The 24,819-nt window shown below is 38.7% G+C and overlaps 2 protein-coding genes across 3 annotated transcripts in view; one reads left to right on the top strand and one right to left on the bottom strand.

Moving 5' to 3' along the window:
* The window catches only part of FBXL13 (F-box and leucine rich repeat protein 13), a 210,685-nt gene that overhangs the window by 80,761 nt on the left and 105,105 nt on the right, over positions 1 to 24,819 (bottom strand). Inside the window, exons 10-11 of the mRNA XM_019451264.2 lie at positions 12,975 to 13,027; positions 8,682 to 8,782 (exon numbers count right to left, since the gene is read on the bottom strand). Of these exons, the coding sequence (XP_019306809.1) occupies positions 8,682 to 8,782; positions 12,975 to 13,027 (154 nt within the window). The remainder of the gene's footprint in view (positions 1 to 8,681; positions 8,783 to 12,974; positions 13,028 to 24,819) is intronic.
* The window catches only part of LRRC17 (leucine rich repeat containing 17), a 117,321-nt gene that overhangs the window by 4,194 nt on the left and 88,308 nt on the right, over positions 1 to 24,819 (top strand). For both annotated transcript variants that reach the window (XR_002080479.2, XM_019451262.2), the window contains exon 2: positions 15,795 to 16,700. Coding sequence is in view for 1 of the 2 variants with exons in the window: in XM_019451262.2 (XP_019306807.1) it covers positions 15,929 to 16,700 (772 nt within the window). In the remaining variant the exon portion in view is untranslated. The remainder of the gene's footprint in view (positions 1 to 15,794; positions 16,701 to 24,819) is intronic.

Genomic DNA, 24,819 nt, shown 5'->3' with positions numbered 1-24,819 from the left:
AGAAAAAAAAAAAAAAAAAAAAAAAAAAAAGAGGGTAATTAAGATGAGCCTGTACTACCCGGCAAGGGCTTACAGTTTGAGGACCTTCTGTGGACAATTTTCCAAGCCTTCCTAAGCCTGGCATTTTTTAAAAGTGCAAGAACTCCCACTGTTGCCGAGTCTTGTAATGGAATTAACAACATGCTCTTGGTTTGTGATCCGCACCAGTTTAACACCAAGTTGGAAAACAAGAACAAAAAAGTGGAAGAAGATGCCTCTCTGTCCCTCAAAAGCCCACAAATGACAAGTGAAATTTACCTTCACATAAAATTGGGAAATAAGATATGTGAGCATTGACAATCAGATTGATTACTAAAGTTTGAAAAACTCATCTATATGATATAAGGATTCCCATTGCATAGTGATTTGTTTGATGCAGAACACACATTCCCCTCTGGCAATGGCTGTGTCCATGAGATTCAACAGAACAAAGAGGGACGCCATCTGGATTCCCCAGTGGCTGTGGGCAGGGCCATGGAGCAGAAAGCAGTACTAACATCCCAAGGACACGTCCCCTCTCCTGGGGCCCTTGAGTTAACGAAGATGTATGCCAAAGTTTTGAAAATGCTTGATCTTCCTCTCCCTGGAAGGGTACCCTTGTGATTCAAGAACAGCTTTCTTGGGGTGTGTGGAGGGTGCAGGGAGGATTGTCATTTCTAACAACACTTAAACTCTCTAATTTGGAGGAGGGAGCCTGAGGCACACAGCACAACACAATGGAAAACACACAAAGTTTTGGAATCGGACCAAACTGGTTTCAAATTTCAGCTCTGACACTTATTGCAACTTCCCTAACCTCTCAGAGATTGTTTCTGCATCTGTTAAGTGGAGATTATAATATGATGTCTTTTCTTTCTAAACCCTGACCAACTGTGTCCAGCTTTCCTGAACCTCAGTTTTCTCATCTGTAACATGGATGTAATTCTATCTGCTATTTCCTCTTAGAAGTATGACAATTCTATGAGAACATAGATGTAAGAGTATATATTAAGGATGACTTTTGATGATTAAAATCAGGAGGTAGAAGCTTTAAAATATATGGGGTGCCTGGGTGGCTCAGTCGATTAAGCGTCTGACTCTTGATCTCAGCTCATGGTTCATGAGTTCGAGCCCTGTGTCAGGCTCTGTGCTGACAGTGTGGAGTCTGCTTGGAATTCTGTCTCCTCTCTCTGCCCCTACCCTACTTGTGCTCTCTCTCTCTCTATCTCAAAATAAATAAATAAACTTAAAAAATAAAATAAATTTCAAAAATAAAATAAAAATATGTATTATTGTTATTACTAATTCAAATGATAACATATTAATTGTTCTTATGAAGTTTGTTGGGTCTTCTTTCATGTAATGGAATGGGTACTCATCTGACAAGGTGGTGCACACAACTGATTCCAAGGGTTTGGGGGAATTTCCTATGACATCTACACCCTCAGTTTGGTCAAGGTTTAAAGCCCTATTTAATCCGTTTGAACTCCAGTGAGATTGATAGCCTTTGACGTAGTTTTTATTCCCTTCATGTGTTGCACATTTTCAGACTGTTCTTAACCCATTTTTAACCCCTATGTCAATTAATCTGTGTTTAATTATAATAATGTAACTGTTACTGACAAAATCATGCATATTCAAATATATTCAAATCTAGTCCAAAGCTGTTGTTTGATTTTTTTAACTCCTTGTGATCAGTTAACAAATACTGTAAGTAGGAATTGACTGAGGAGTTCTTAACTTTTTTGTGTGTAACAGATACCTCTGGGTCTATGGACCCTTTATCAGCATAATGTTTTTAATACGTAGAATAAAATACTTAAAATTACAAAAGCAGCTAATTATATTGAAAGATATTATTATCAAAAATTTTTAAGGATCAAATGAGTAGAATAATAATATGTGTGCTTCTTTATTTTTAACATGTTTATATTATATATATATATATATATATTTGTTATGTAACATATGATATCATATGTTAATATTAAATAACAAATCTAGTGGCAGGGCTAATAACTACCCATGGTTTTGAGTGGGCGATGAATGTCAGTGATACTTTGAGATAACTATGACAACTATAGTAAGAAAATATTTCAGATTTTTATGGGTAAAAGAGTCCCAGGAACTGCTAGTGCTATTCTGATTTTTCACTTACATTTCAGTTAGAGCTTAGCAAAGACGGGGATGATTTTTCCCCCATCAAAACTTATGGAACCTCTGAATTCCATCCTTGTTCCTTGGGGGATCCACTGACCCCATGTTAAGAACCTCAGATTTGGCAAAAGAAGTTGTTCATTGGACTAAAGGACTCCCAGACTGAAAGTCTCTAGGTGGCTGTCCTCAAAGTGGAACCTCATGGGAACCATCAGTTTGAAAACCTAGCATAGGAGGAATCTTGAGTGGCCCTGTGGCCTTTCCAGGGATTTACAGTGCTGCAGACTCAGAGCTTCTGGGAATGGGAAAACAATCAGTTGACAGTGAAATCACTTGGCAAATTTTATGCAATACTGCAACTTTTTATTCTGAATTTTGGCAAAGAAATACATCCCTTACGTGAGTGAGATCTGGCTCATCATGTTCTCAACCCAGAGACAACTTGGTATTTCTAATTCCACTTTGAAGCTGTGTTTGCAGCCTGTGTTTATCTTTTCCTAATTATTTGATAACTAACTGTTTCTAATGGGGGGAGAGGTTCTCTTTGTGATTTATTTTTCTACTGCTACTATAATCTTTAAGAAATAACAATTCTTGGGGTGCGTGGGTGGCTCAGTCAGCTAAGTGGCTGACTCTTGATTTCAGCTCAGGTCATGATCTCACGGTTTGTGGGTTTGAGCCCCACATCTGGTTCTGTGCTCACAGCGTGGAGCCTGCTTCAGATCCTCTGTCTCCTTCTCTCTCTCTCAAAAATAAATAAAACATTTAAAATATTTAAAAAATTTTTTAAAAATCACAATTCTTACAGAAACTACAGAGATCACATTTTTTTCTGTTGGCTTTTTTCCATTAAAGAATCGAGGTCTTCTTTATTAGATCACCAATACCTGAGGGCATTACTGTTGGAAGGAATGTAGAATTCTGTATTTCAACAATGATTTCTCTGAAAAAATCACCAAGACAAGGCCTAGTTTGTAAAGGAGATTTGCAGGTAGTCTCTTTTGATTTAGTGCTGGGCTCTTTAGTTTCACAGATGCAGTTTTGCATAATAGGATCCCTGCAGAAATCCAAATGCAGTGTTTTGACCTTATTCATAGACTAGACCTTGAGGATGTACAGTCAAGGAAACAGCTTACTCTTTCTGCCCCACTCTGATGGGTAAGACCATATAACCTGAGAGCACCTATGTGTAAAGAAATGTCCAAGCCATTTGAAGGGACTATGTGAAAAATAATTAAACACCATGCCACTACAGCACATGACACTCCATTAAAGAGCAAAGATCATAATAGCTTTACTCACTACTATATGCCCAGAATGTCCTGCACACAGTAGTTGATCAATGCATGGTAAAAAAAAAAAAAAAAAAAAAAAAAAAAAAAAAAAAAAAAAAAAAGTGAATGAATGTTACTGTTAGGATTCAGGGAAAGGAGAGATCATTGTGGAATTGTGGTAGATGGTATGACTCGAGGTATAAAGGCTATGGCTTAGCAGAGAGAAGGAGAAAGAAATTCCATCTATAGAGAAAGAGAAGCTTGCAGCAATCCAGATGACCAGAGTTAAGGGCTTCCCTTGGAAAACCAGGGCAGATAGGTTTCATCACATAATGTTAAGGACCTATACAGGAGAAGTTTGATCAATGTTAAAGGACAGTAAGGGAAGAGTCTAGACCTTCAGCATGTCAAAGACATGATAAGACTATCATTTCAGGATGATGCCTCTTACAGCGTAAGAAAAAAACAGATTGAAGGGAAGAGAGACCAAGGGTGAACGGTAGGGATGCAAGGCCAGATGAGGCGCTGAGAGTGCCACCTAGGTGGTGGCAATAGGAGTAAATGGAAAGGGTTCGATTCAGGAAATATTTAGAAGCAAAAATGTCCTGGAATGGGCATGAGCTATGAGCAGCCCTCATTTTCAACTTCAGAAAATGGAGCAGGTCCCCAAAGAAGTGAGGAAAAATATTCAAATAAAAAGCTGGCAAATCAATGTTGTCAAGAAGGGCAAACAAATTATATTTTTCTTCTGGCAAATGATTTCTTTGGAAAGAAATACTAAAGGCAACTGGGGAGAGAATGACAACAGCACACAACATTTCTCTGGTTATTTATAGTTTAAAGAACACTTTTGCATTCCCAAACATATTTGAAACAATGGAAAACAGAACAAAAATAGGGAATCATAATGAAATGTATTTTTATCATAGATAAGAAAGTGTACATTTTTTTCATATGACAAAAATCATCAATATCAAGTATATTTTTCGTGATTGTTCTCCCAGTCACAAGAACTACAGTTAAAATCAAAACAAAATTCTCATTTTGGGTCCTACCTATTTTTTTTATCTGTTGCCCACTAAAGGCATAGCTTCATTTGCAAAATAAGTGTTCCTAAAAAACTATGCACGGTTGTAGTATTATCTTAATTTTCCTAAGAGAAAAAATTATCTCAAAGTATGATATCCCAAATCATCTACTTCATAAATTCTGTTTTTCACATAGGAATTTAATGGATTTTGTAATATATTCTCTCTTTTTCTGTACACACACACACACACACACAAGCATACATGTTCTCTCTCTCTCTCTCTCTCTCTATATATATATATATATATATACACACACCACACACAAGCATATATGTTATCTCTCTCTGTATATATATACATATATACACACACACACTCATACATGTACATATATACATATGCATATACATCTCCCTATGGAATTCCTAAAGAAAAGTACTGAGTGATATTCTATATTGCAGGACTAGAGCACCTTTTAGAATTCCTGAAAGGGTCAGGACCCTCCACAGTAGCATCACTGGAGCTGGCTTGCACCAGCCCATGAGAGCCAACTATTAGCATTTCTTTCCAACTCCACATTCAGTGACATCATGTTGGTAGCTTAAAATTGATCATGGTGGTAGTATTTACATCACAGAAATCAGTAAATCTTATAAATCAGAACATCCCCTTAACCCCTACCCAAACTAGTTATTAAACATTTATTGGAACCCAGCTATCCTTGGAACACACTTTGAGAACTACTGATGTGGAGAATGCAGTATGCTGAGGAAATGTATACAGAGATAAAAATGATGAAAGAGAAGATGACAGCTTTGAAGGACAGGAATAAAAATTCTATCTGAGAATAAAACAGGATTCTTAAGACAAAACCTGAACAAATGGAATAGAAGCATTAAAAAGGAAAATGCCGGGGCGCCCGGGTGGCTCAGTCAGTTAGGCGGCCGACTTCGGCTCAGGTCATGATCTTGCGGTCCGTGAGTTCTAGCCCCGTGTCGGGCTCTGTGCTGACAGTTCAGAGCCTGGAGCCTGCTTCATATTCTGTGTCTCCCTCTCTCTGACCCTCCCCTGTTCATGCTCTGTCTCTTCCTGTCTCAAAAATAAATAAACGTTAAAAAAAAAAATTAAAAAAAAAAAAAGGAAAATGCCTTCCTTGCCTGAGAAAAGATCTAAGTTTTAATATTCAAAAGGTTTACTATGTTCCAGGAAAAGTTAATTGAAAGAATTAACCTCGGATAATGTTTTTAATTTCTCAGTAAAAAGGAAATTCTTGCAAGCATATTGGCAGAAAAATAGGTTTCCAACAAAGGAACAACAACAACAAAAAAAATCAAGCTAGCTTTACACTTCTCTTTAACCTGAAATACCAAAGATTATGTGGCAATATTTGTAGGTTTTTAAGAATAAAGTAAGGGACATAATTCAAGAGCTATACACCAAGAGAGGTTGTTGTTCACCCTTCAAGACAAAAGAAAGTCATTTTCAGAAAGCAATGGCTAAAAATCTAACACTTGTTTATCTTTCTCAATAAAGAGGTTTTAAAACTATATGTCCAGTCATCATGAGATGAATCAAAGTCAGAAATAAAGATTAAGGAAATTGTGGAACAAATGGACCATCAATGAATGACAAACTTAGAGGTAGGACTCCATAATCATAAATATCATCACAATATTGAGCACAAACATGAAAAATCAATATTAAAAGTAAGTTAGATGATTACCAAAAATCACAAATAATATGTGTTTATGGACAAGGGGGTGGAAGTAGAGAAGCATCAAGTTCAAGGGAGAATGAAAGAGTATTAGATCTCTAACCAACGTCATTGTTCCGTCACAACTTTGATAACTGAAAAAATGCATATTAAAAACATGTTTTTTTAAAAAAAACATACACATAGCCACTAGTTAGAATACAGAACAGAATGTGCACATACCCCTGAAATACATTAAGATTATAAAAGTAAACAATATAGTTTATATAGCAAAAGGCAGAAACAATGAATACAGTATAGTAACATAAAAAATCAAAAACAAAGCAAGATCATAAAAATAAAACCATACACTCAATTTTGAAAGGAAATATTACTTGTAAACTATCCTCTTAAAAAGGCAGAATGAAAAATTTTAAAACAGAAGTTAGCTATGTGCTTCATATAAAAGGAAAACCTAAAATACACCAACATAAAGATTAAAAACACAGGGATACATAAAGTTATTCCAAAAAACCATAAGCAAAAGAAAATAAAGATGACTATATTAATAGCAGATAAAAAAGAATCTGAGGCAAAGAAACATCAACCAGAATAAAGAATGTAATTTTATGTGAATAAATGCTATAATCTATATTGAAACCTGCTACTTATTAATCTTTATATATAAAATAAAAATATCAAAATAAAGAAGCTTGATTCTAAAAGACAACCAATGTATCACTATTATACTATGAAATATCAAGAATTCATACATATATACACACACGTAGAAATTTTGTTCCCTAAAAAATACTCTCTTGTTTTAAGCATTCATGGATGATTTACTAAAATTATCCAATAATTATATAATTAATTTACTAAAATTAATTATATAAACTGGTCCACCAAGAAATCTCAATAAATTCCAAAAGGTAGAAATAATTCAGCCCACATTTCTTGACCACAGTGTACAAAATTAGAAATTAAAACCAGAAGCCTAATCAAAGAAACTTCAACTACTTGGAACCAAAAATTCTCTTCTAAATAATTATTGGGTCAAAGATGAAAATAAACGTGCAACAGTTTACAAAATGAGAACAATACTTATTAAATCTTACAAGCTTTGCCTATATTCTTATTCAGAGGTAATTTCATATTAAATCTTACAAATGAAAGAAATCAATTAAATCTTACAAATGAAAACATTAAAAGGACACTTGTACCTTGTACCCAAGTCCAAAAATGACCATTTGGAAAATATAATGAGAAATTAAAATTAAAATTTAATTAAAACCAAGAGTCAGAAGCTTAACCAGATGAGCCACCCAGGCACCCCTTAACAACTCTGAAAGTGTAAAAAATATTCTTAGCTCATGGACTACATTAAGTCAGGCTTTGGACCACACAAGTCATAGTTTGCTGAACCCTATTACATTGTTGCCTCATTTATCTACCAAAATAAATTCTAGATTGATTATAGATTTAAGTAAAAACAAATCATACAAGAAAAAAATAATAAATGACATCAAACACCTGGAAGGAAGAAAACCTTTATTTAAAAGTTTAAAAGTATCAGAAAAAATTTCAAAGGAAAAATTTGATAGATTTGACTAAACAGACTTGACTAAAATGTGGAAACTCAATTAATGGGATAAACAGAAAATATGTTACCACTTTTTTTAGGCTTACACATTTCTAGAAAATGATCAGAGACAGAAGATAAGGAAAATAACCACCTAGAATTTTCTCTAGCTTTTTCAAATGCTTTGCTGTTATTTTTCAAAGAATCTCAAAAAGTTATATTCTCAAAAATAATTTATTCTTTCGCAATAGTTTGAAAAAAATGTTTTGAATCTCTCCCAATATGATTATCTTCTCTTCCTGATTAGTATTTCCTTGGTGAAAATAAATAATTGAATGACATAAAATTTGAATATCCTGTCAACTTTTGGTGATGTCTTGTAGTCTTCTGTCCCTTCTCCTCCAACGAAGCACTAGCTGAGGAGATGCAACATTTGTATTCAGCCCATAGATCAAAACACAACTCGTATCAGATTTCCTGGAGGTGGTGGAAGTCCCAACAGGTAACCAGAGCATGGCAACAGGGAATATGGGATCACAGTGTTCAAGGTCAAAGAAAGGAGGGCACTGGTGTTCTGTTGTCAAGAAGTCCAGACATGGGACTGGAATTTAGAAGCCAGGCTCCATTGCCCAGGAAGGAGGACCAGAAAGAGACTGGCAGAGCCTAACTCAAGCTACTGGGCACATTGCTATAAGAGTGACACAGAAATGTTGGCCAAGCAGAGGACCAGTTATTTAATCTGGGCCCGCCCAGGAGGGAGAGAATAAGCACCAGGTTGGGGACTTGAAAGCAGCAGTCCTGTTACTAGATTAGTGGTGCCATGATGGTGGGGTGCTAGATGGTTAGATGGTGGGGAGTGCTGGAACAAGCCAGAACCTGGAGGAGCATCACTATTTTCAGTATAACACCTATAACACAAACATTACCTCGGCAGCAGTCTCATGGTCCTGTTGGTGATAATTGTGTTAGATAGATTGAGGTACAGGACTCCAGGACAGCCTTCAGAGATGTATCTCATTGATTCATCCTGCATAAAAACAGAGGGAAGAATCTTATCAAAGTCTAACAGGGGATGCCTGAATGACTCAGTCAGTGAAGCATCCAACTTTGGCTCAGGTCATGATCTCACAGTTCATGGGTTTGAGCCCCGCATGGGGCTCTGTGCTGACAGCTTGGAGCCTGGAGCATGCTTCAGATTCTGTGTCTCCTTCTCTCTCTGCCCCTTCCCCACTAGTGCTCTGTTTGTCTCTCAATCTCTCTCTCTCTCAAAAATAAATAAACATTTTTAAAAAATTTTTTAAAAAGTCTAACAGGCTCTGTTATTTCCCCATGATCTCTCTACTATCTATCTCCCTGCTCCAAAAATACCATGCAAGGCTTGGTCTCTTCAATTCTTTGATATTGGTTGTAAGTCAAATTAAATAGAAGGTGATGGTTTTGTTTGAAGCTTCATTACTCTCTCCCCTTCCCTTTCTTTGGAAATCAAGTCCCATTTGATCACAGTGACACTTCGTTAAACTTTGAACCCTTGCAAGTTCAACTCTGACGGGAAATTTGAGCTTAAGTGTCAGAGTGTCAAACGCTCCTGACTCTTCAGATGCATGAAAGTAATTAAATCCTGATCTATTTTTAAGCTCACTAAAATCATTCTGAAAGACAGGAATAGTAAATGTTCTCAACTGGACTTCATTAAAAGTGACTCCATATTTACACATATAGATTTAAAGAAATGTGTGTGTATGTGTGTGTATGTATAATTAAGTTTTTGTGGTTCTATTACTGAATTATTAAAACAGCTGAACAGATCCTCACCAAATTTATGGTAAGTTTGAGATGGCCTGAAGTAAAATATAGGCTACATACATGTTGAACGTGAAGTTCAGTGTTGAGGGTATTGTGGGCAACACTCTCAAAGATTCAAGAAACCCTCCCCCAGAGAGCTGAAACTGGGGTACCAGGGTACAATTCCACTATGACATGAATGAGACAGCAAAACAAATAGTGATTTCAAGCCTGAGCCCTATCTTGGCATTTACAAGACCAGATCACTTGCAAGCTTTCATTGCAATGAACTCCTTCCCATATGGGTAACTACTTATAAAATGCTTTAGTATGAGTAAGTAGCAGCATGGTTTTTATTTATTTAATTATGGTTGATGCATCTCCCTAGGGACACCGACAAGGTCAGCTCATTCTAAATATTTGTGGCACATCCGTCCTGGAAATAGGCCATTGGAATAGGCCATTGCAGGAAGAGGTAAATCGTCACTTGACTAGGGGATATGGTTTGGGAAAGAATTCTGCATGTTCAGTATGGCCACCTCCAATACCACTAAGGATGGCAAAGGCTTATTTTCAGTGGGATCATCAGTGTTTAACATTGTATTCCTAGCTATTTCCCAGAGTCAAGGATATTAAAATAACAAAATCATGCAGTTGTAAAAGCTGTAGTTCTGCTGTAGGGAAAGGTACAAGTACATGGCATGAGTACAAGGGCACTGTATTCTTGCCACTGCATTCAAGCTGCCAGTGATTTTTCTAGACACTCCAAACTAAAATGTATGATTTAGATATACATGGATTGGTTTAAAAACAAAAGTATGCCGTACAAGTTTCCCAGAGGTATGGAGAGAATAACCATAACGAGCGGCATTGTACTTTAATATAAACAAAATCTATCTTCAAAAATGTTCATGGTACCAATAAAATATCAAAGTGATTGTACACCTGTTGAAAGTCTCTGGCAAAAATGCAAATGAGTTGGGCAAGGAGAGGATAGAAAGCTGGTTTCTACACCCAACCTTAGAGAGGTAGCCACAGAGAAGATGAAAATGTGGGGCCAGGAAGAGCAAGATAAAGTATGTCTTCTGCACCATAGAGGAATTTGATTTTTCCTTTAAGATATGGAGGCAAACCATTTACTGGATTTTCCTGTCTGGCAGAGCTTGGATATCCAAAAAATTTCAGATGAATCCTATTCTCAGTGTTTAAAAGAACTCAAGTTTCTTTTTCTTTTTTTTTTTTTTTTTTTTAATTTTTTTTTTAACGTTTATTTATTTTTGAGACAGAAAGAGACAGAGCATGAACGGGGGAGGAGCAGAGAGAGAGGGAGACACAGAATCGGAAGCAGGCTCCAGGCTCTGGGCCATCAGCCCAGACCCCGACGCGGGGCTCGAACTCACGGACCGTGAGATCGTGACCTGAGCTGAAGTCGGACGCTCAACCGACTGAGCCACCCAGGCGCCCCAAAAGAACTCAAGTTTCAATCCCCAAACACTTGAGCACATAAACTCAAAAACTGTTTGAGTATCCTTATTGCAAAATGGTTTCTGAATTTGTTCACAATGCACTCAAATCTTTCTGAGTGTAATATATTCATAAGTCAAGTTTCTTAGAAATAAAGTTTTCTGAAAGGATGTTACATGGCTCCTTAAATGTAAACCTGTCTCCCCAGTCTATGTCTCAAAGCGAAAAACAATAGTAAAATGTAGCTGGATAAAATTATCAGCCCTGTATAGTATTAGACTCCAAAACTGGGAAAGACTTTGATGTTCACAAATTCAATCCAGATGGCATTGTTTTGACTTTCCTATTACAAAGCCATATTTCAAGACTGTGATCTGTTATTCAAGTGCAGAACTGAAGCTCCCTGAGGACAGGAACTGAAACTTGATTCATTTTAAATTCCCTCTAACACCTGTATTTTATAGCATATAAACTCCCTGTATATCTTTATATATAAAAATAAATACATCTTTAATGTAGTAGGTACTAAAAATATCCACCGAATGAAACAGAAATTTGAAAGAAAGGACAATAATGATGATGCTGGGAGGTAGCAAGGAGGAGTCAAGGGTGTGGATGTCACTCTGGAGTTGCTGCTTAATGAGGCATGACACAGTCAGACCTTTCTGTTTTCACCCTGCTTCTCCCACTGTTCTTTCTGGAGATTCTTTGCTATTTCTTCTCTGTCTACTTCTAAAAGTCAGCAACGCCCCAAGTTTTACTCCTAAATCATCTTCTCATGCCTTCTTTCTCTCTCTAGGCTGACCATATTCACTTTTGTGATGTTAACTAAGCATACGAACATGTCAACCCAAGATGGAATCTCAAGTTCTGTGCCATGTTGTCCATTACCTGCTAGGTGACTCCACACAACTCCATTCATTAAACAAATGTATAGAGTGTTTACCATGCCAAGATCTGTGCTATGTGCTATGACTACCACAAAAAATAAGACACATCTCCTGTGCTTTGGGCCCCTTAGGCTACTGAAGGAGGCAGAAACACTGTGATTAGGGCTACTTATTAGAGTAGCAGAGGAGTAGAGGAGTAGAGTTGCAGAGGAGCTGCAACGAACCCAGCCCTGGGAGTCAGTGATGTCTTGATAAAGCAAGCAGTACCGAAAGTAGGCCTTCAAGCCTGACAAAGAGGATAACAACACCTGAGGACAAAGCGAAAGGGCATTCCATGCCAAGAGCACAGGCTGAGCAAAAGTGAAACAGCAAAGAGCAGCTTGGCTCATGCAGCAAAGAAAGCATAGCAGTGCATGGTTGCTGCAGCTTAATGTGAATGCGGGGATTGGAGTAAGATGAGGCTGGAAAAGGAGGCAAAGCCAAGAGTACAGAGGGTGTTTGAGGTAGAGTAATGTTAAAGAGCTTTGACTTTATCAACAGTGTAGGTGACGAATGTGTGTATAAATTATGGAAAATGGGAGTGAAATAATCAGATCTTCCTTTTAGAAAGTGTATGTGCTCACAGGGTGGAAGACAGATTGCATGTGAAAGAAAAGCTTGGAAAGAAGGCCAGGAAGGAGCTGCCCTGGGTTACATGTTCATTTCTGTCTTCTTTGGCACACACCTGATAGCCGTGAAGACCACTAAAATGAGCCTATTGTCTCTACTGGGACCCAGTTTTTTCTGTCTCAGACACACATGGCCTTAAATATAAATATAGTTCATTTTTATGTAATTGTTGAATAGTTTCCACTTTCCAGAGACTCCAACCTTGGGCATATAGCTACAGGATGAATAATAAATAGCATTATACAAATGGGATAACATTTCTTGCCAATGTTTAACATAGTTTGCTTTTTTTACACATTTGATCCTAAATGAGCAGACAGGCATGCATTTTGGCAAAATCTCTGTGTATTGGCACTCCAATATAGCAAGTCTGAATCTATATAAATAACAGTAAAATAAACTTCATATACTCACTGTGAGTGTTGGGCAGTCAGAGACATTCAGCTCTTGCAAATTTCTACAGAGGCCTAAATCAAACAAGTTAAACATTACTAAACAACATAGTACAAATGTTTAAACTTAAATTTTTTCCATCCTACATTCAATGCAATGTATTCATTAGAAAACAAAAATCTTGGCATGTAACTTGTTCTAAGTATATGGTTCCTTTTCCCAGAAAATCGATTCCTTCTGGCTTTAAAATTAAAATATATACACATGTTTATTATTGCTTGAGGATTACAGAAGGAAGGGGAAAAAAGAAAAGTACTACTCTGGGAAAAACAGTATATACTTAGAGCTTGGAAGAAAACCAACCTGCTTATTTTGTGGCATGGCTTTTTGCTCATTTTGGGGATTTTGTTTTCTTTTATTATTTTATTGTAAAATTTTTCAAACACAGAAAAGTGGAAAGACTTGAAGATTTGTACAATGAATATACCCATTACCAAGATTCTATTTCTATTGCACGATATTTGTGTTATCACTTCTTCACCTACATATCCATCTTTCTATCTTTCAATCCATCTTATTTTTTATGCATTTTGAAGGAAGCTATAGGCATAAGGACACATCCCCCTCCTACCTCAGCATGCATATTGTAAATAATTCAGCATGCGTAATAATTAATAAAATGTTTAGGATTTGTTTAGATTAGATCTACATACAATTTATAATGAATTGCAGAGAAATGGAGGACCAGAAAGGCCAAGTGTCTGATTTGCTCTAGGACCAGGGGCAACTGTACAGCTTACGGTGTCACAGGGAAGAGGACACATGTCCACAAAGAGCTGGGTAGCAAAGTGTTCTACAATCAGCACTCTGGGGCTAGACCGACAGAAAGTACAACTCCAAATCTGAGACAGAAAACAAGCATCTAGGGGAGAGGACACAAAACAGTAAAGGAGAGGAACACTTGAGGCAAAGAGGGGAAAGTCATTCTAGGTGGAGGAGACCCTCATCGAGCAGGAAAACTCCAAATATCCTGGCATCCACACTGCTACAATGAATAGAAAACACATCTGCTGCTCATAACCACTTAGCGCCACAATAATAACAACAGAAATGTTATTAATTATAAATCGATTTTGAACATTTCTTCCTTTGCCAAGAATGGACTGTGTCCTAAGTAATGAATGCAAACCAAAACCACTTTCAGAATTTAAAAGTGAAAATAATTCTTTAAAATGTACAGATCTTGGAAGTCATCAGTAATACTCGTTAAGGAAGAAAATAGATTCCCCAAACAATGCAATAACTAAATTTATGATATTAATATTTTTAGAGAATACTTACCTGAGAGTAAGCCATGCATTTAACAAATATTATCAAGAACCTGTTACGTGGGGGCACCTGGGTGGCTCAGTCAGTTAAGTGACTGACTTCGGCTCAGGTCATGATCTCATGGTTTGTGGGTTCGAGCCCCGTTCGGCTCTGTGCTGACAACTCAGAGCCTGGAACCTACTTTGAATTCTGTGTCTCCCTCTCTCCATGCCCCTTCCCCTCCCCCACTCACACTCTGTCTCTCCCTCTCTCTCAAAAATAAAATAAAACATTTTTTAAAAATTAAGAAAAAACAAAGAACCTGTTATATGCCAGAAACTCTACAGGTGCTAGAAGTACAGCAAGTGAACAAAACAGACAAAGGTCCCTGCCTTTAGGGAGTTCACATCCTCACTGGGGGAGACTGACAGTAAACACAAGAAGTAAAATATCTACTTTGACAGGTGGTGATTAGTGCTGTGGAGAAAAATAAAACAAAAAAGAACATAGAGAGTGGCTAGCAAGTGGGAAGAGATGCCACTTGACACAGAGTGGTCATAGAAGGCTTTGCTCAGGTGACATTTGAACCAAGATGTGCAAGACTTGCCAAGGACAGTGCTGTTTACTTTGAGCATTTCTGTATCTCACATTCAATATGGTTGGTGATTGGGAGACAGTACAGGAAAGAAAAAACAAGCTCAGGAGAACAGCTGTTGGGGACCTACTTTTTTTTTTGCCCATCTCAAGGCTGATGGAAGTATCCCTTTCATTTCTTGAATCTGATGTGCTGATACAGTACATGTTTCAGTTTTCATAACGCTAAGCCCTAAACAGTAGAGTACTTCTCCTGGACCAGGTACTGTGAAGTGTCTTACGTGCATGAGCCCGTTTCATTCTCCTAGCAATACGACGAGGTATCCTCAGCCCCATTTTTTTTTAAGTTTGTTTATTTATTTTGAGATAGAGAGTGTGAGCAGGGGAGGGGCAGAGAGAGAATCCCAAGCAGGCTCCACACCACCAGCAGAGAAAAGCTCGATGTGGGGCTAGAACTCACGAACCATGAGATCATGACCTGAGCCAAAATCAACAGAGGTGTAACTGACTGAACCACCCAGGCACCCTACATCAGCCCCATTTTACAGATTCTGAAGTTGAGGTTAAATAACTAGCCTGACGTCATATAGTTAAGCAAGCAGGAGAGTCTTCATTGAAACTCAGGGGCCAAACCCTTGGCCACTAAACCAGACAAGTGGGAGGGTGCACTCACCACTGTTCAGGATGTTCCTTTATTAATTGCAATGTCTTTGCTTAAGAGAAAAACAAAAAATTTATTGTGGTGATCATTTCACAATATATACAAATATTGAGTCATTATGTCACACACCTGGAACAAATATAATGTTATATGTCATTTATACCGCAATAAAAATATATATATAAAGAAAATGAATGTTTTTTAAAAAGCTGCTACTATCTGTTAATAACACAATGTTCACAGTGGTTCTTCAGAGATGTTTTTCTCTTGCAACCTAGGGACTCCATCGAACCTCAGCTGGGTCTCATCGTTCCGAATTGCATTAGTTAAGATTACCCAAGCTTGCATTTCAAAGGATACTTTCATCGTTCCCTCTGTCACCCCAAGTAATTGGGGCCAGCTGGATGTCAGGATGCGCGTGGTTACGGTGGTAATTCTGCTCTTCTTTTGTAAAGCCGCGGAGCTCCGCAAGGCCAGCCTTGGGGGCTCGAGAAGCCGAATGAATCATGGCCGGGCGGGTGGGAGCAGGAGAGGCTCCAACCCCGTCAAACGCTACGCGCCAGGCCTCCCCTGCGAAGTGTACACGTATCTTCACGAGAAGTACTTAGATTGTCAAGAAAGAAAACTAGTTTACGTGCTGCCTGACTGGCCTCAGGATTTGCTGCATATGCTGTTAGCAAGGAACAAGATCCGCATACTGAAGAACAAGATGTTCTCCAAGTTTAAGAGGCTGAAAAGCCTGGATCTGCAGCAGAACGAGATCTCCAAAATTGAGAGTGAGGCTTTCTTTGGTTTAAATAAACTTACTACTCTCCTCCTGCAGCACAACCAAATCAAAGTCTTGACAGAGGAAGTGTTCATTTATACGCCTCTCCTGAGCTACCTGCGTCTCTATGACAACCCCTGGCACTGTACTTGTGAGATGGAAACGCTTATTTCAATGTTGCAGATTCCAAGAAACCGGAATTTGGGGAACTATGCCAAGTGCGAAAGGCCACAAGATCTAAAAAACAAAAAGCTGCGACAGTTAAAATCTGAACAGTTATGCAATGAAGAAGAAAGGGAACAATTAGACCCGAAACCCCAAGTGTCAGGGAGACCCCCAGTCATCAAGCCCGAGGTGGACTCCACTCTTTGCTACAATTACGTGTTTCCCATACAAACGCTGGACTGCAAACGGAAAGGTTTGTAAGTTTCTTAGTTTTTCATTTTCGTGGACGATTAAAAATGCTCTGAATCTTATCACCCTCCCTACACTCCACCGTGCCTTGGGATTTCTGGTGTCACTTCCACCAGAAATCTTTTCCCGGTGACAATGGAATTTACTGCAAGCTTTTCTAGGGTTCGGACTCAACACGGTTGGGGTTTTGGGGGACAGTAGAGGAGGGTAGGAGGTATGCTCAGGAAGAGCAGCCAGTTGGGCACTACTCTTGTTTGCTAATAAAACCTGTGGCTGTCAAGAATCCCCTTTATCTTAAATCACAATGTGGTATAATTTAGGCAGACCAGTGGGTATAAAGACAAGTCCAAATGCTGTCTATATAATGTGACTTAAAGCGAAAACATAGTGTGCGTCTGTGGGGAAATTACCTCCAGGAAAATCATGTGTGGAAGGGAACAGGTGAGAACACTGTGAGAGGGAGGCTATGTGGGATGTAATGGCACGTCTGTACTTCTCAGAATTTGGCCTCAAGGTTTTTTGTTTGTTTTGAGAGAGAGAAAGAGAGAATCCCAAGCAGGCTCCATACTCAGTGCAGAGCCCAATGTGGGGCTCGATTCCATGACCCTGGGATCACAACCTGAGCCATAATCAAGGAGTCAGATACTCAACTGACTGAGCCACCCAAGCACCCCTGGTCTCAATGCTTGCTAAATGCTTGCTAACATCCTATATCTTCATTGTTCCCAAGTTCCCCAAAATAAAACCTAAAAGTATTGAAAGAACTAAGCTGAAAATATTTAATCCAAGAAGTATGAAGCTAAGAAAAGCTTTCCAGAATATTACCTACTTCCTGAAAAATCACTGCTGAGTTTTACATCCCACACAGTTTTGGTGTGGTGCTGCATGGGGCACATACAGGATTAATTCATGAAATAAGAAAGTGGGAAACTTTAGTAATGCTCTTGACAGGTTAGTGAAGACATTCTCAAAGTGTGGTCTGGGAACTGCTAGTCTACCCAAGGATAACCAGCCACAGGACAGTGTCTGTTTCATTTCTGGCATGGATTAATGACTTATTCGCAAAATTCAGTTAAAGCTAGATGTCACAGGATCAGGGTCACATCAAAGCAGGATGTCATTCCTTCCACTTATTTTAGGACGTTTTGCTTTGTCTTGTTTCTTTAAGAACAGAAAGAGAAGGTTAAAAGCAACATAGAGACCCTGACTCCTTTCCAGGGAACCAGAAGCAGGAATGTGTTGACACTGAAGAGGCAGGCAACCTGAACCAGGAGAAAATTTGTTCATTTATCAGCCAAGAAGTGCACAAGCCTTGCCTCTCTGTCCCAGACTCCATAAGTGGCACCTGGTGAGAGCAAAGCACAGCCATGTGACATGGAAAGTTTTGCTTACTACAACACCCTGTGAGACGTGTGTAATTTGGTGCCATAGTAGAACAATTACAGTGTCATGACCAGGGAGATGCCATGCCAGGATCCTCTGAACTGGAGAGCAACTGTTCATTAATTGAAAACCTATTCTCCAGGCACTCCACACACATGTTCTGCATAGCTTCCAGTAAGGTAGCACTATCCCCATTTACAGCTGGGAAAAATGAAGCTTAGCGAGGTTCAGTGACTTGGTTGAGGTCTCACAGGTAAGCAGCAAAGCCAAGGTTTGAAGGTTGGTCTGCCTGATCATGCCATCTTCTTTGATCACATTCAAGCAAACAGCTGCCTCACCAATGGAAAGATTAAAGAATTCTAGAAAAGTCAGTATATGCAGTTTCTCTGCAGCCAGATTGGGTGAAATTTCCCTGACCTTGTTACAGTGACTACTTAGTTTTCATGCTGAAGAACATGTCTTATTAGCAATGCCTTTGTGATGCTTAGATTAAAAACTTAAATTACAGGGGTGCCTGGGTGGCTCAGTCGGTAGAGCGTCTGACTTCGGCTCAGGTCATGATCTCACGGTTTGTGAGTTCGATCCCCGGGTCAGGCTCTGTGCTGACAGCATGGAGCCTGCTTGGGTTTCTCTGTCTTCCTCTCTCTCTCTCTTTCTCTCTCTCTCTCTTTAATAAGCATTAAAAAAAAAATAGACCCGGGGCCCCTAGATGGCTCAGTCAGTTAAGCTTCTGACTTCAGCTCAGGTTATGATCTCACTATTCATGAGTTTGATCCCTGTGTCAGGCTCTGTGCTGAGAGTTTGGAGCCTGGAGCCTGGAGCCTGCTTTGGATTCTGTGTCTCCCTCTTTCTGCCCCTCCCCTGGTCGTGCTCTGTGTCTCTCTCTCTCTCAAAACTAAAAAAGCATTAAAATTTTTTTTAAAACTTAAATTACATATTTAAAAAACTAACACAAAGCTACTAATCCTAGACTTGGGTTAGAAAAATTACTTGATAAAGCTGAGGCTCTCCCCTCAAGCTAAAGATAATTTGCACTTGTTGCATCAGGTGATCAAGTTAAGTATGCACAGTTAAGTTCATTGATTATCTGAGAAAAATGCCATCGACACAAAATCAAAGACTTCTACAGCTAGACTGCACTGTAATTTAAGAATAGATAACGTGTTAGGAAATATCTGCCATTTTTACTGCTTTACTGCTCTTGGGCCATTCAACCCCCCCACAATGAGCCTATTTCTGCCTTTGTCTTTTTTCCCATGATATTTTTGTCTCATTTTCTTTTGGCAAACATCAACTTATAAAAACAGAAGTATTTTCTGTTTTCTTTCCTCAACTTATTGTCTAAACACGACCTTCCAGATATGCCCCGTAAACTCATCCCCCTTGTGTTAAAATACACCTATTTACTGGAAACAATACACACTATATATATATAATGATACTGACTCATACATGAAAGGACAATTCAAGTTCCTCCAAACGTTAATGACTACACAAAGGAGAGCATATGCCATTTATATTACAAAATGAAGGGCAATTTTGTCTTTTAATATCATACATATAAATTGCCTTCACTATTATTGATATAAATTTATGAATCAGTTGATAGTTTATTTTTTGTAAAAGCCATGGTCTTGTCTCTGACACCCCCTGTACTCTCAGGTACTGCCTGGAACAGGGCTATGCGCTTTAGACTGATGATAATAACTGTGCTGCCTTCTTTGCTCTTGCAAAGGCAGTAATTTAAGCAACCTTTAAAAATAAAAATACATAGAATTAAAAATCATGGCTAGAATTCAAGTATGACAATCTGTATTTAATCTGTAATTTTCCTTATTCCATTCTATAAATAGATAACAAATGTCAAATACTAAGAATGTTCAGCAATTCATCTCTAGCTCCCTGCCAAAGAGTAGTAATACTTTTGCTTATGCTCTACGTGTTAGATACTATGTAGAATCTAAAGAAGCCCAAAACATGCTGTCCAAGGTGGAACCAGCAGTGGTGTTAGTGAATATAAGCTGTCTGCTAAAGGCTCTGTGTGCCTAAGACATAGCGGTTTACATGCATTACGTAATTTACTATTCAGCCTTCAAAGAGCACTATTACTACCCTCACAAAGGAGGAACCTGAGGTGTAGAGAAGGTAAGTTGCCCTTCTAAGGTCCCACAGGCAGTCCCAAGCCATTGACCACCATGCAATGTCATCTCTTCCTTCATGATTCCAGGTACATCAACCAAGAAAAATGTATAAAAGCTTTCTGGGTGCTTTCTCCCAGTACTGATTCTCCTCTTTTTTTTTTTTATTTTTAAAAAATGTTTATTTTTGAGAGAGAGGGACAGAGTGAGAGCGGGGAAGGGGTAGAGAGAGGGGGAGACACAGAATCTGAAGCAGGCTTCAGGCTCTGAGCTGTCAGCACAGAGCCCGATGTGGGGCTCAAACCCACACACCGTGAAATCATGATCTGAGCCGAAGTCAGACACTCAAGCAACTGAGTCACCCAGGCACCCCTACTGATTCTCCTCTTAGGCTCTGTATGATATACCATGTACATGAGCACACACAGAAAACCCAAATACAGATTACCCTAACTCAGAAGTTGTGCCTTTCCCAGCTGACAGATGATGAGTCAGATGGTGTGCATAGGGCACCTAATATGTGCCAGTTTGACCACACAGACCTCAAAAATCACTAATTTTGCTTTAAACGTTGGACGGCACGAGAAAGAAATAATAGCTTTATTCACTGGGGGACAGGCACTTTGCCAACAAAATGTAGTCTTCCAAAGGGAATAAATGTGAAATTAGTTGAAAGGCATGTTTATGCCACATTGAGGTAAATGTATTTGCCAAAAAGACATGAAAGAATTGAAAACTGCATTTTTAGCTTTATGTTTACCAGAATCATTTACAATTTCTAAGGATTCATTTTACTTCTGAGATTTGGACTGGGGGGTATTATGCAGGTAAGGTACTCTCAGCTGCCTTTGAAGTTAATTTCATCGCTAGTTTAACAATGATTAATAATTTTTTATTTGCAAAATCAGGGTTATTTATGCCTCTTTGCCTACTACCACCGAGCCTTCAGAGTAGTTCTGATATTACTGACAACTAAGATATTGCAATCCCACTAAGGGGCGCCTGGGAGCATAGTCAGTTGGGTGACCAACTCTTGATTTCAGCTCAGGTCATGATCTCACAGTTTGTGGGTTTGAACTCCAAATCAGACTCCACACTGACAGTGTGGAGCCTGCTTGGGATTCTATCTCTCCCTCTCTCTCTCTGTCCCTCCCCAACTTGTGCGTGCTCTCTCTAATTAATTAATTAATTAATTAATTAAAAAAAGCTAACCCACTAAATGGGAAATTACATGGAGAAATTTTCCCAGTTCACTCCTCAGACTCAGCAAATTTTGGTTGGGGAATGGTAAGGTTTGTCAAGGGTGACGATAGAGTAGATGAGGTATGTTTTGAGTGTTTACCAAGAATTTTAGGTAGCAGCAAATAACAATGTGGTGCCTGGTCTAGAAATAGGGACATTGACCAAATTTGACTTGTGGCTATAATCTTTATCATTTTACATTATTTTACATCACTATTTGCAATTTTCATTCAAGTTTAAGATAAAAGAACTAAAGAATTGTTTTTACTCGTCAGTACAACAAATAAGATTTTTCCATGGTTTTTCTAAGCCATACTAGCAAAGGCTTTGGGTTGTATATCCTGGTTTACTTGTGGATCCTATTTTTACCCTATTTTTACTGCTGACAATGCCAAAGTTGGTTCTGCAATTCATAGTCCCTTTCCAGCATCCACAGGCCCTGTCATACTGCTTACACTGAGTTTCAGGGAGTTCTCATAAACTATTTTTTCTACCCATTTATTTGTGGTTTACCCACTTCAGCTTGTCCCACAGTGGTTGCTTGGGAGGTCTCTGTCATCCACCCCATGTCCAACCCAACAGATGTGGATTCAGCAAGCAAATCCTGATAAACAGCCTGCTTTCCAAAACCTAGGAGATACTGCCTGTGGTGGCAATGAAGATCTACAGTTCTTAATGGCCTTATAGGACCTTAATGAGGACTTGAGCTTTTATTCATAGTAAGATGGGAACATCTGGTGGATTAGAAGCCATCTGGGGAATTGACATGGTCGTATTTATGTTTTGACAGTTTAACATGGGCTTAGGACACTTTGGGGATAATCCAGACAAGAGCTGATGTTGACTTAGACCAATGTGGTAGCAATGGAGGAACTGAGAAGAGGTAGGATCTTGGGTATTTTGAAATAAAACTCTATTCTGCTTTTAAAATCTTGCTAAGAAGATGCCACAGCCATTTTCAATAATTATTCCAAACACTATAATGTCCACAAATTATTTCTTTGATTTGTCCTCCGTTGTCTCCATGGTTTTTAATTATTGCTGGGATCTCCATTTACTTGTTTAAATGTAGGACCCCAGAGAGAATATAGCTCTTCACTTGGGGTCTTGATGATCCTAAAGGGAGGAATACCTCACTGTTGGAACATTATAAGTTCAAGACTTAAAATCTTTCACCTTTCAATTATATTGGCAGACATAATTCTAAGTCAAACAGAATAGTGCCTTACCAAAAGACAAAAATAAGATCACTCCATATTTTTTTATTTTTATTAAAAAAAATTTTTTTTAGCATTTATTTAGTTTGGAGAGAAAGAGAGAGACAGAGGCGTGAGCAGGAGAGGGGCAGAGAGAGGGACAGAGAATCCGAACCAGGCTCCAGACTCTGAGCTGTCAGCACAGAGCCCAATGCGGGGCTCAAACTCAGACCACGAGATCATGACCTGAGCTGAAGTCGGACACTTAATTGACTGAGCCACCCAGGTGCCCTGATCGCTCCATATTTTAAAAGGATTTTTATTACAAAAGTGCTCAGTATCCTGAAATCATCAAACTCAATGTTTCATGAGCTCTTATTTACAATGTATTATCTGTGATGAACTACCCCAATACTTAGTGGCTTGATACAACACACATTCATTATCTCACAGTTTCTGTGGGTCAGGAAACCAGACATGGCTCAGCTGAGTCCTCTGCTTGCAGATCCTTCACAAGGCTGCAGTCAGTGTGTTCACCAGGACTCACGTCTCTGGTCCCATCTGAAGACTCAACTGGGAAAGGCTCCTCTTACAAGCTCATGTGGCCATTGGCAGAATTCAGTTCCTCAAGGGTTGTTGGACTGAGGACCTGAGTTCTTTGCTGGCTATTTGCCAGAGGCTACATTCCTTGCCACGTGGGCCTCTCCAAAATGACAGCTTACTTTATCAAAGTGAGCAGAAGAGAATCTGCTGGCAAAATAAAAGTCATAATCTCTTGTAACCTGATTGTGGAAGTGGCATCCACTGACATTTGCTGCATTCTATTTTTGGAAGCAAGTCATGGGTTCAGGCCATATTCAAAGGAGGTGTTTACACAAGGGCATACGTGTTAGTAGAGAAGAACATGGAGTGCCTTTTCAGAAGCTGTCTGATACATATCATTTGTTTAGGATATATTAGGCATCGTCCTAAGCCTCCACCATGAAGCTTCTATGGTGGGGAGGGGACAAAAATGAAAACAAACAGTAAAATGTATACTACATCTGATGGTGATAACTTACCATTGAGGAAAAGCAGGAGTATTTGTTATTGCTAAACTGAAAACAGGAGACATCATTTTAAATACAGAGCTAGGAAGGTCTCATGGCCACCCAGTGTATTGACTCCACCTCAGTTCCTCCCCCACTCCAACTTTACCCTGTGCCAGGCTTGAGGATTCAAAGGCAGATGGAATGGCATGAAAGAAACAGAAAAGTACCAGGAGCAGAGTGGTTAGAAGCATATATTCTGAAGCTAGCATGTATATTTAAATCCTAGGACTAAACTACAGGCAAATTGTGCCTCAGCTCCCTCATCTGTAAAATGAGAACAATCATACTTAGCCCATAGGGTTCTTGTCACTTAATACTTGTTAGAACATACAGAACACTTCCTGCACATAGATACCAAGATACTAAGATCCCATCGAGACGAGAAAGCAAATTTAACAGTAACAGGGATACTAAAGAAGGATTTACCAATTCCATTCCATTTAAGACCATGGATTTGGGGTTTTAAAGGGGAAAAAATAAACCTGAATCTTTATGAAAATAAATATACTATGGGCTAAGAAGTCATAAATACCAGAGTTTTGGGGTTTTGTGTTTTTTTTTTTTTTTTAGTATTTTGAAGAAATTGTCAGCAATTCAATTATCCTGTTCCAAAAATATTATCATGAATAAATGGATACCACCTTTTATAAGCTTATTTTCTGTACCCAATTCAACAAATTTTATTCACAAAGCCTTTGGGTCATGCTATTTCTCAGTTATCAGTTAATCTGGACATTTTATTACTTCTAGTTTTCTTTTGTGGAAACAGGCTTGTGTCTCTTCACATTTCTCACTTGCCCTACTTAAAATTAAATAAAACCTCCTTAGACTATTTTTCCAATGATTAAGAGGGCAAATATTACACTAAAATATAAAATAACACTATATTTTTTAGGAACTCCTGAGTGGCTCAGTCGATTAAGTGTCCAACTTTGGCTCAGGTCATGATCTCCTGGTTCATGGGTTCGAGCCCTGTGTCAGACTCTGCTGACAGCTCAAAACCTGGAACCTGCTTTGGATTCTGTCTCCCTCTTCCTCTGCCCCTCTTCTGCTCACGTTCTGTCTCTCTCTCC

Source organism: Panthera pardus, unplaced genomic scaffold, assembly GCF_024362965.1.
Source record: "Panthera pardus isolate Hobbes unplaced genomic scaffold, ASM2436296v1 HiC_scaffold_8, whole genome shotgun sequence".
In the NCBI taxonomy this organism is placed as follows: domain Eukaryota; kingdom Metazoa; phylum Chordata; class Mammalia; order Carnivora; family Felidae; genus Panthera; species Panthera pardus.
This window is presented reverse-complemented; position numbering and strand designations above follow the sequence as displayed.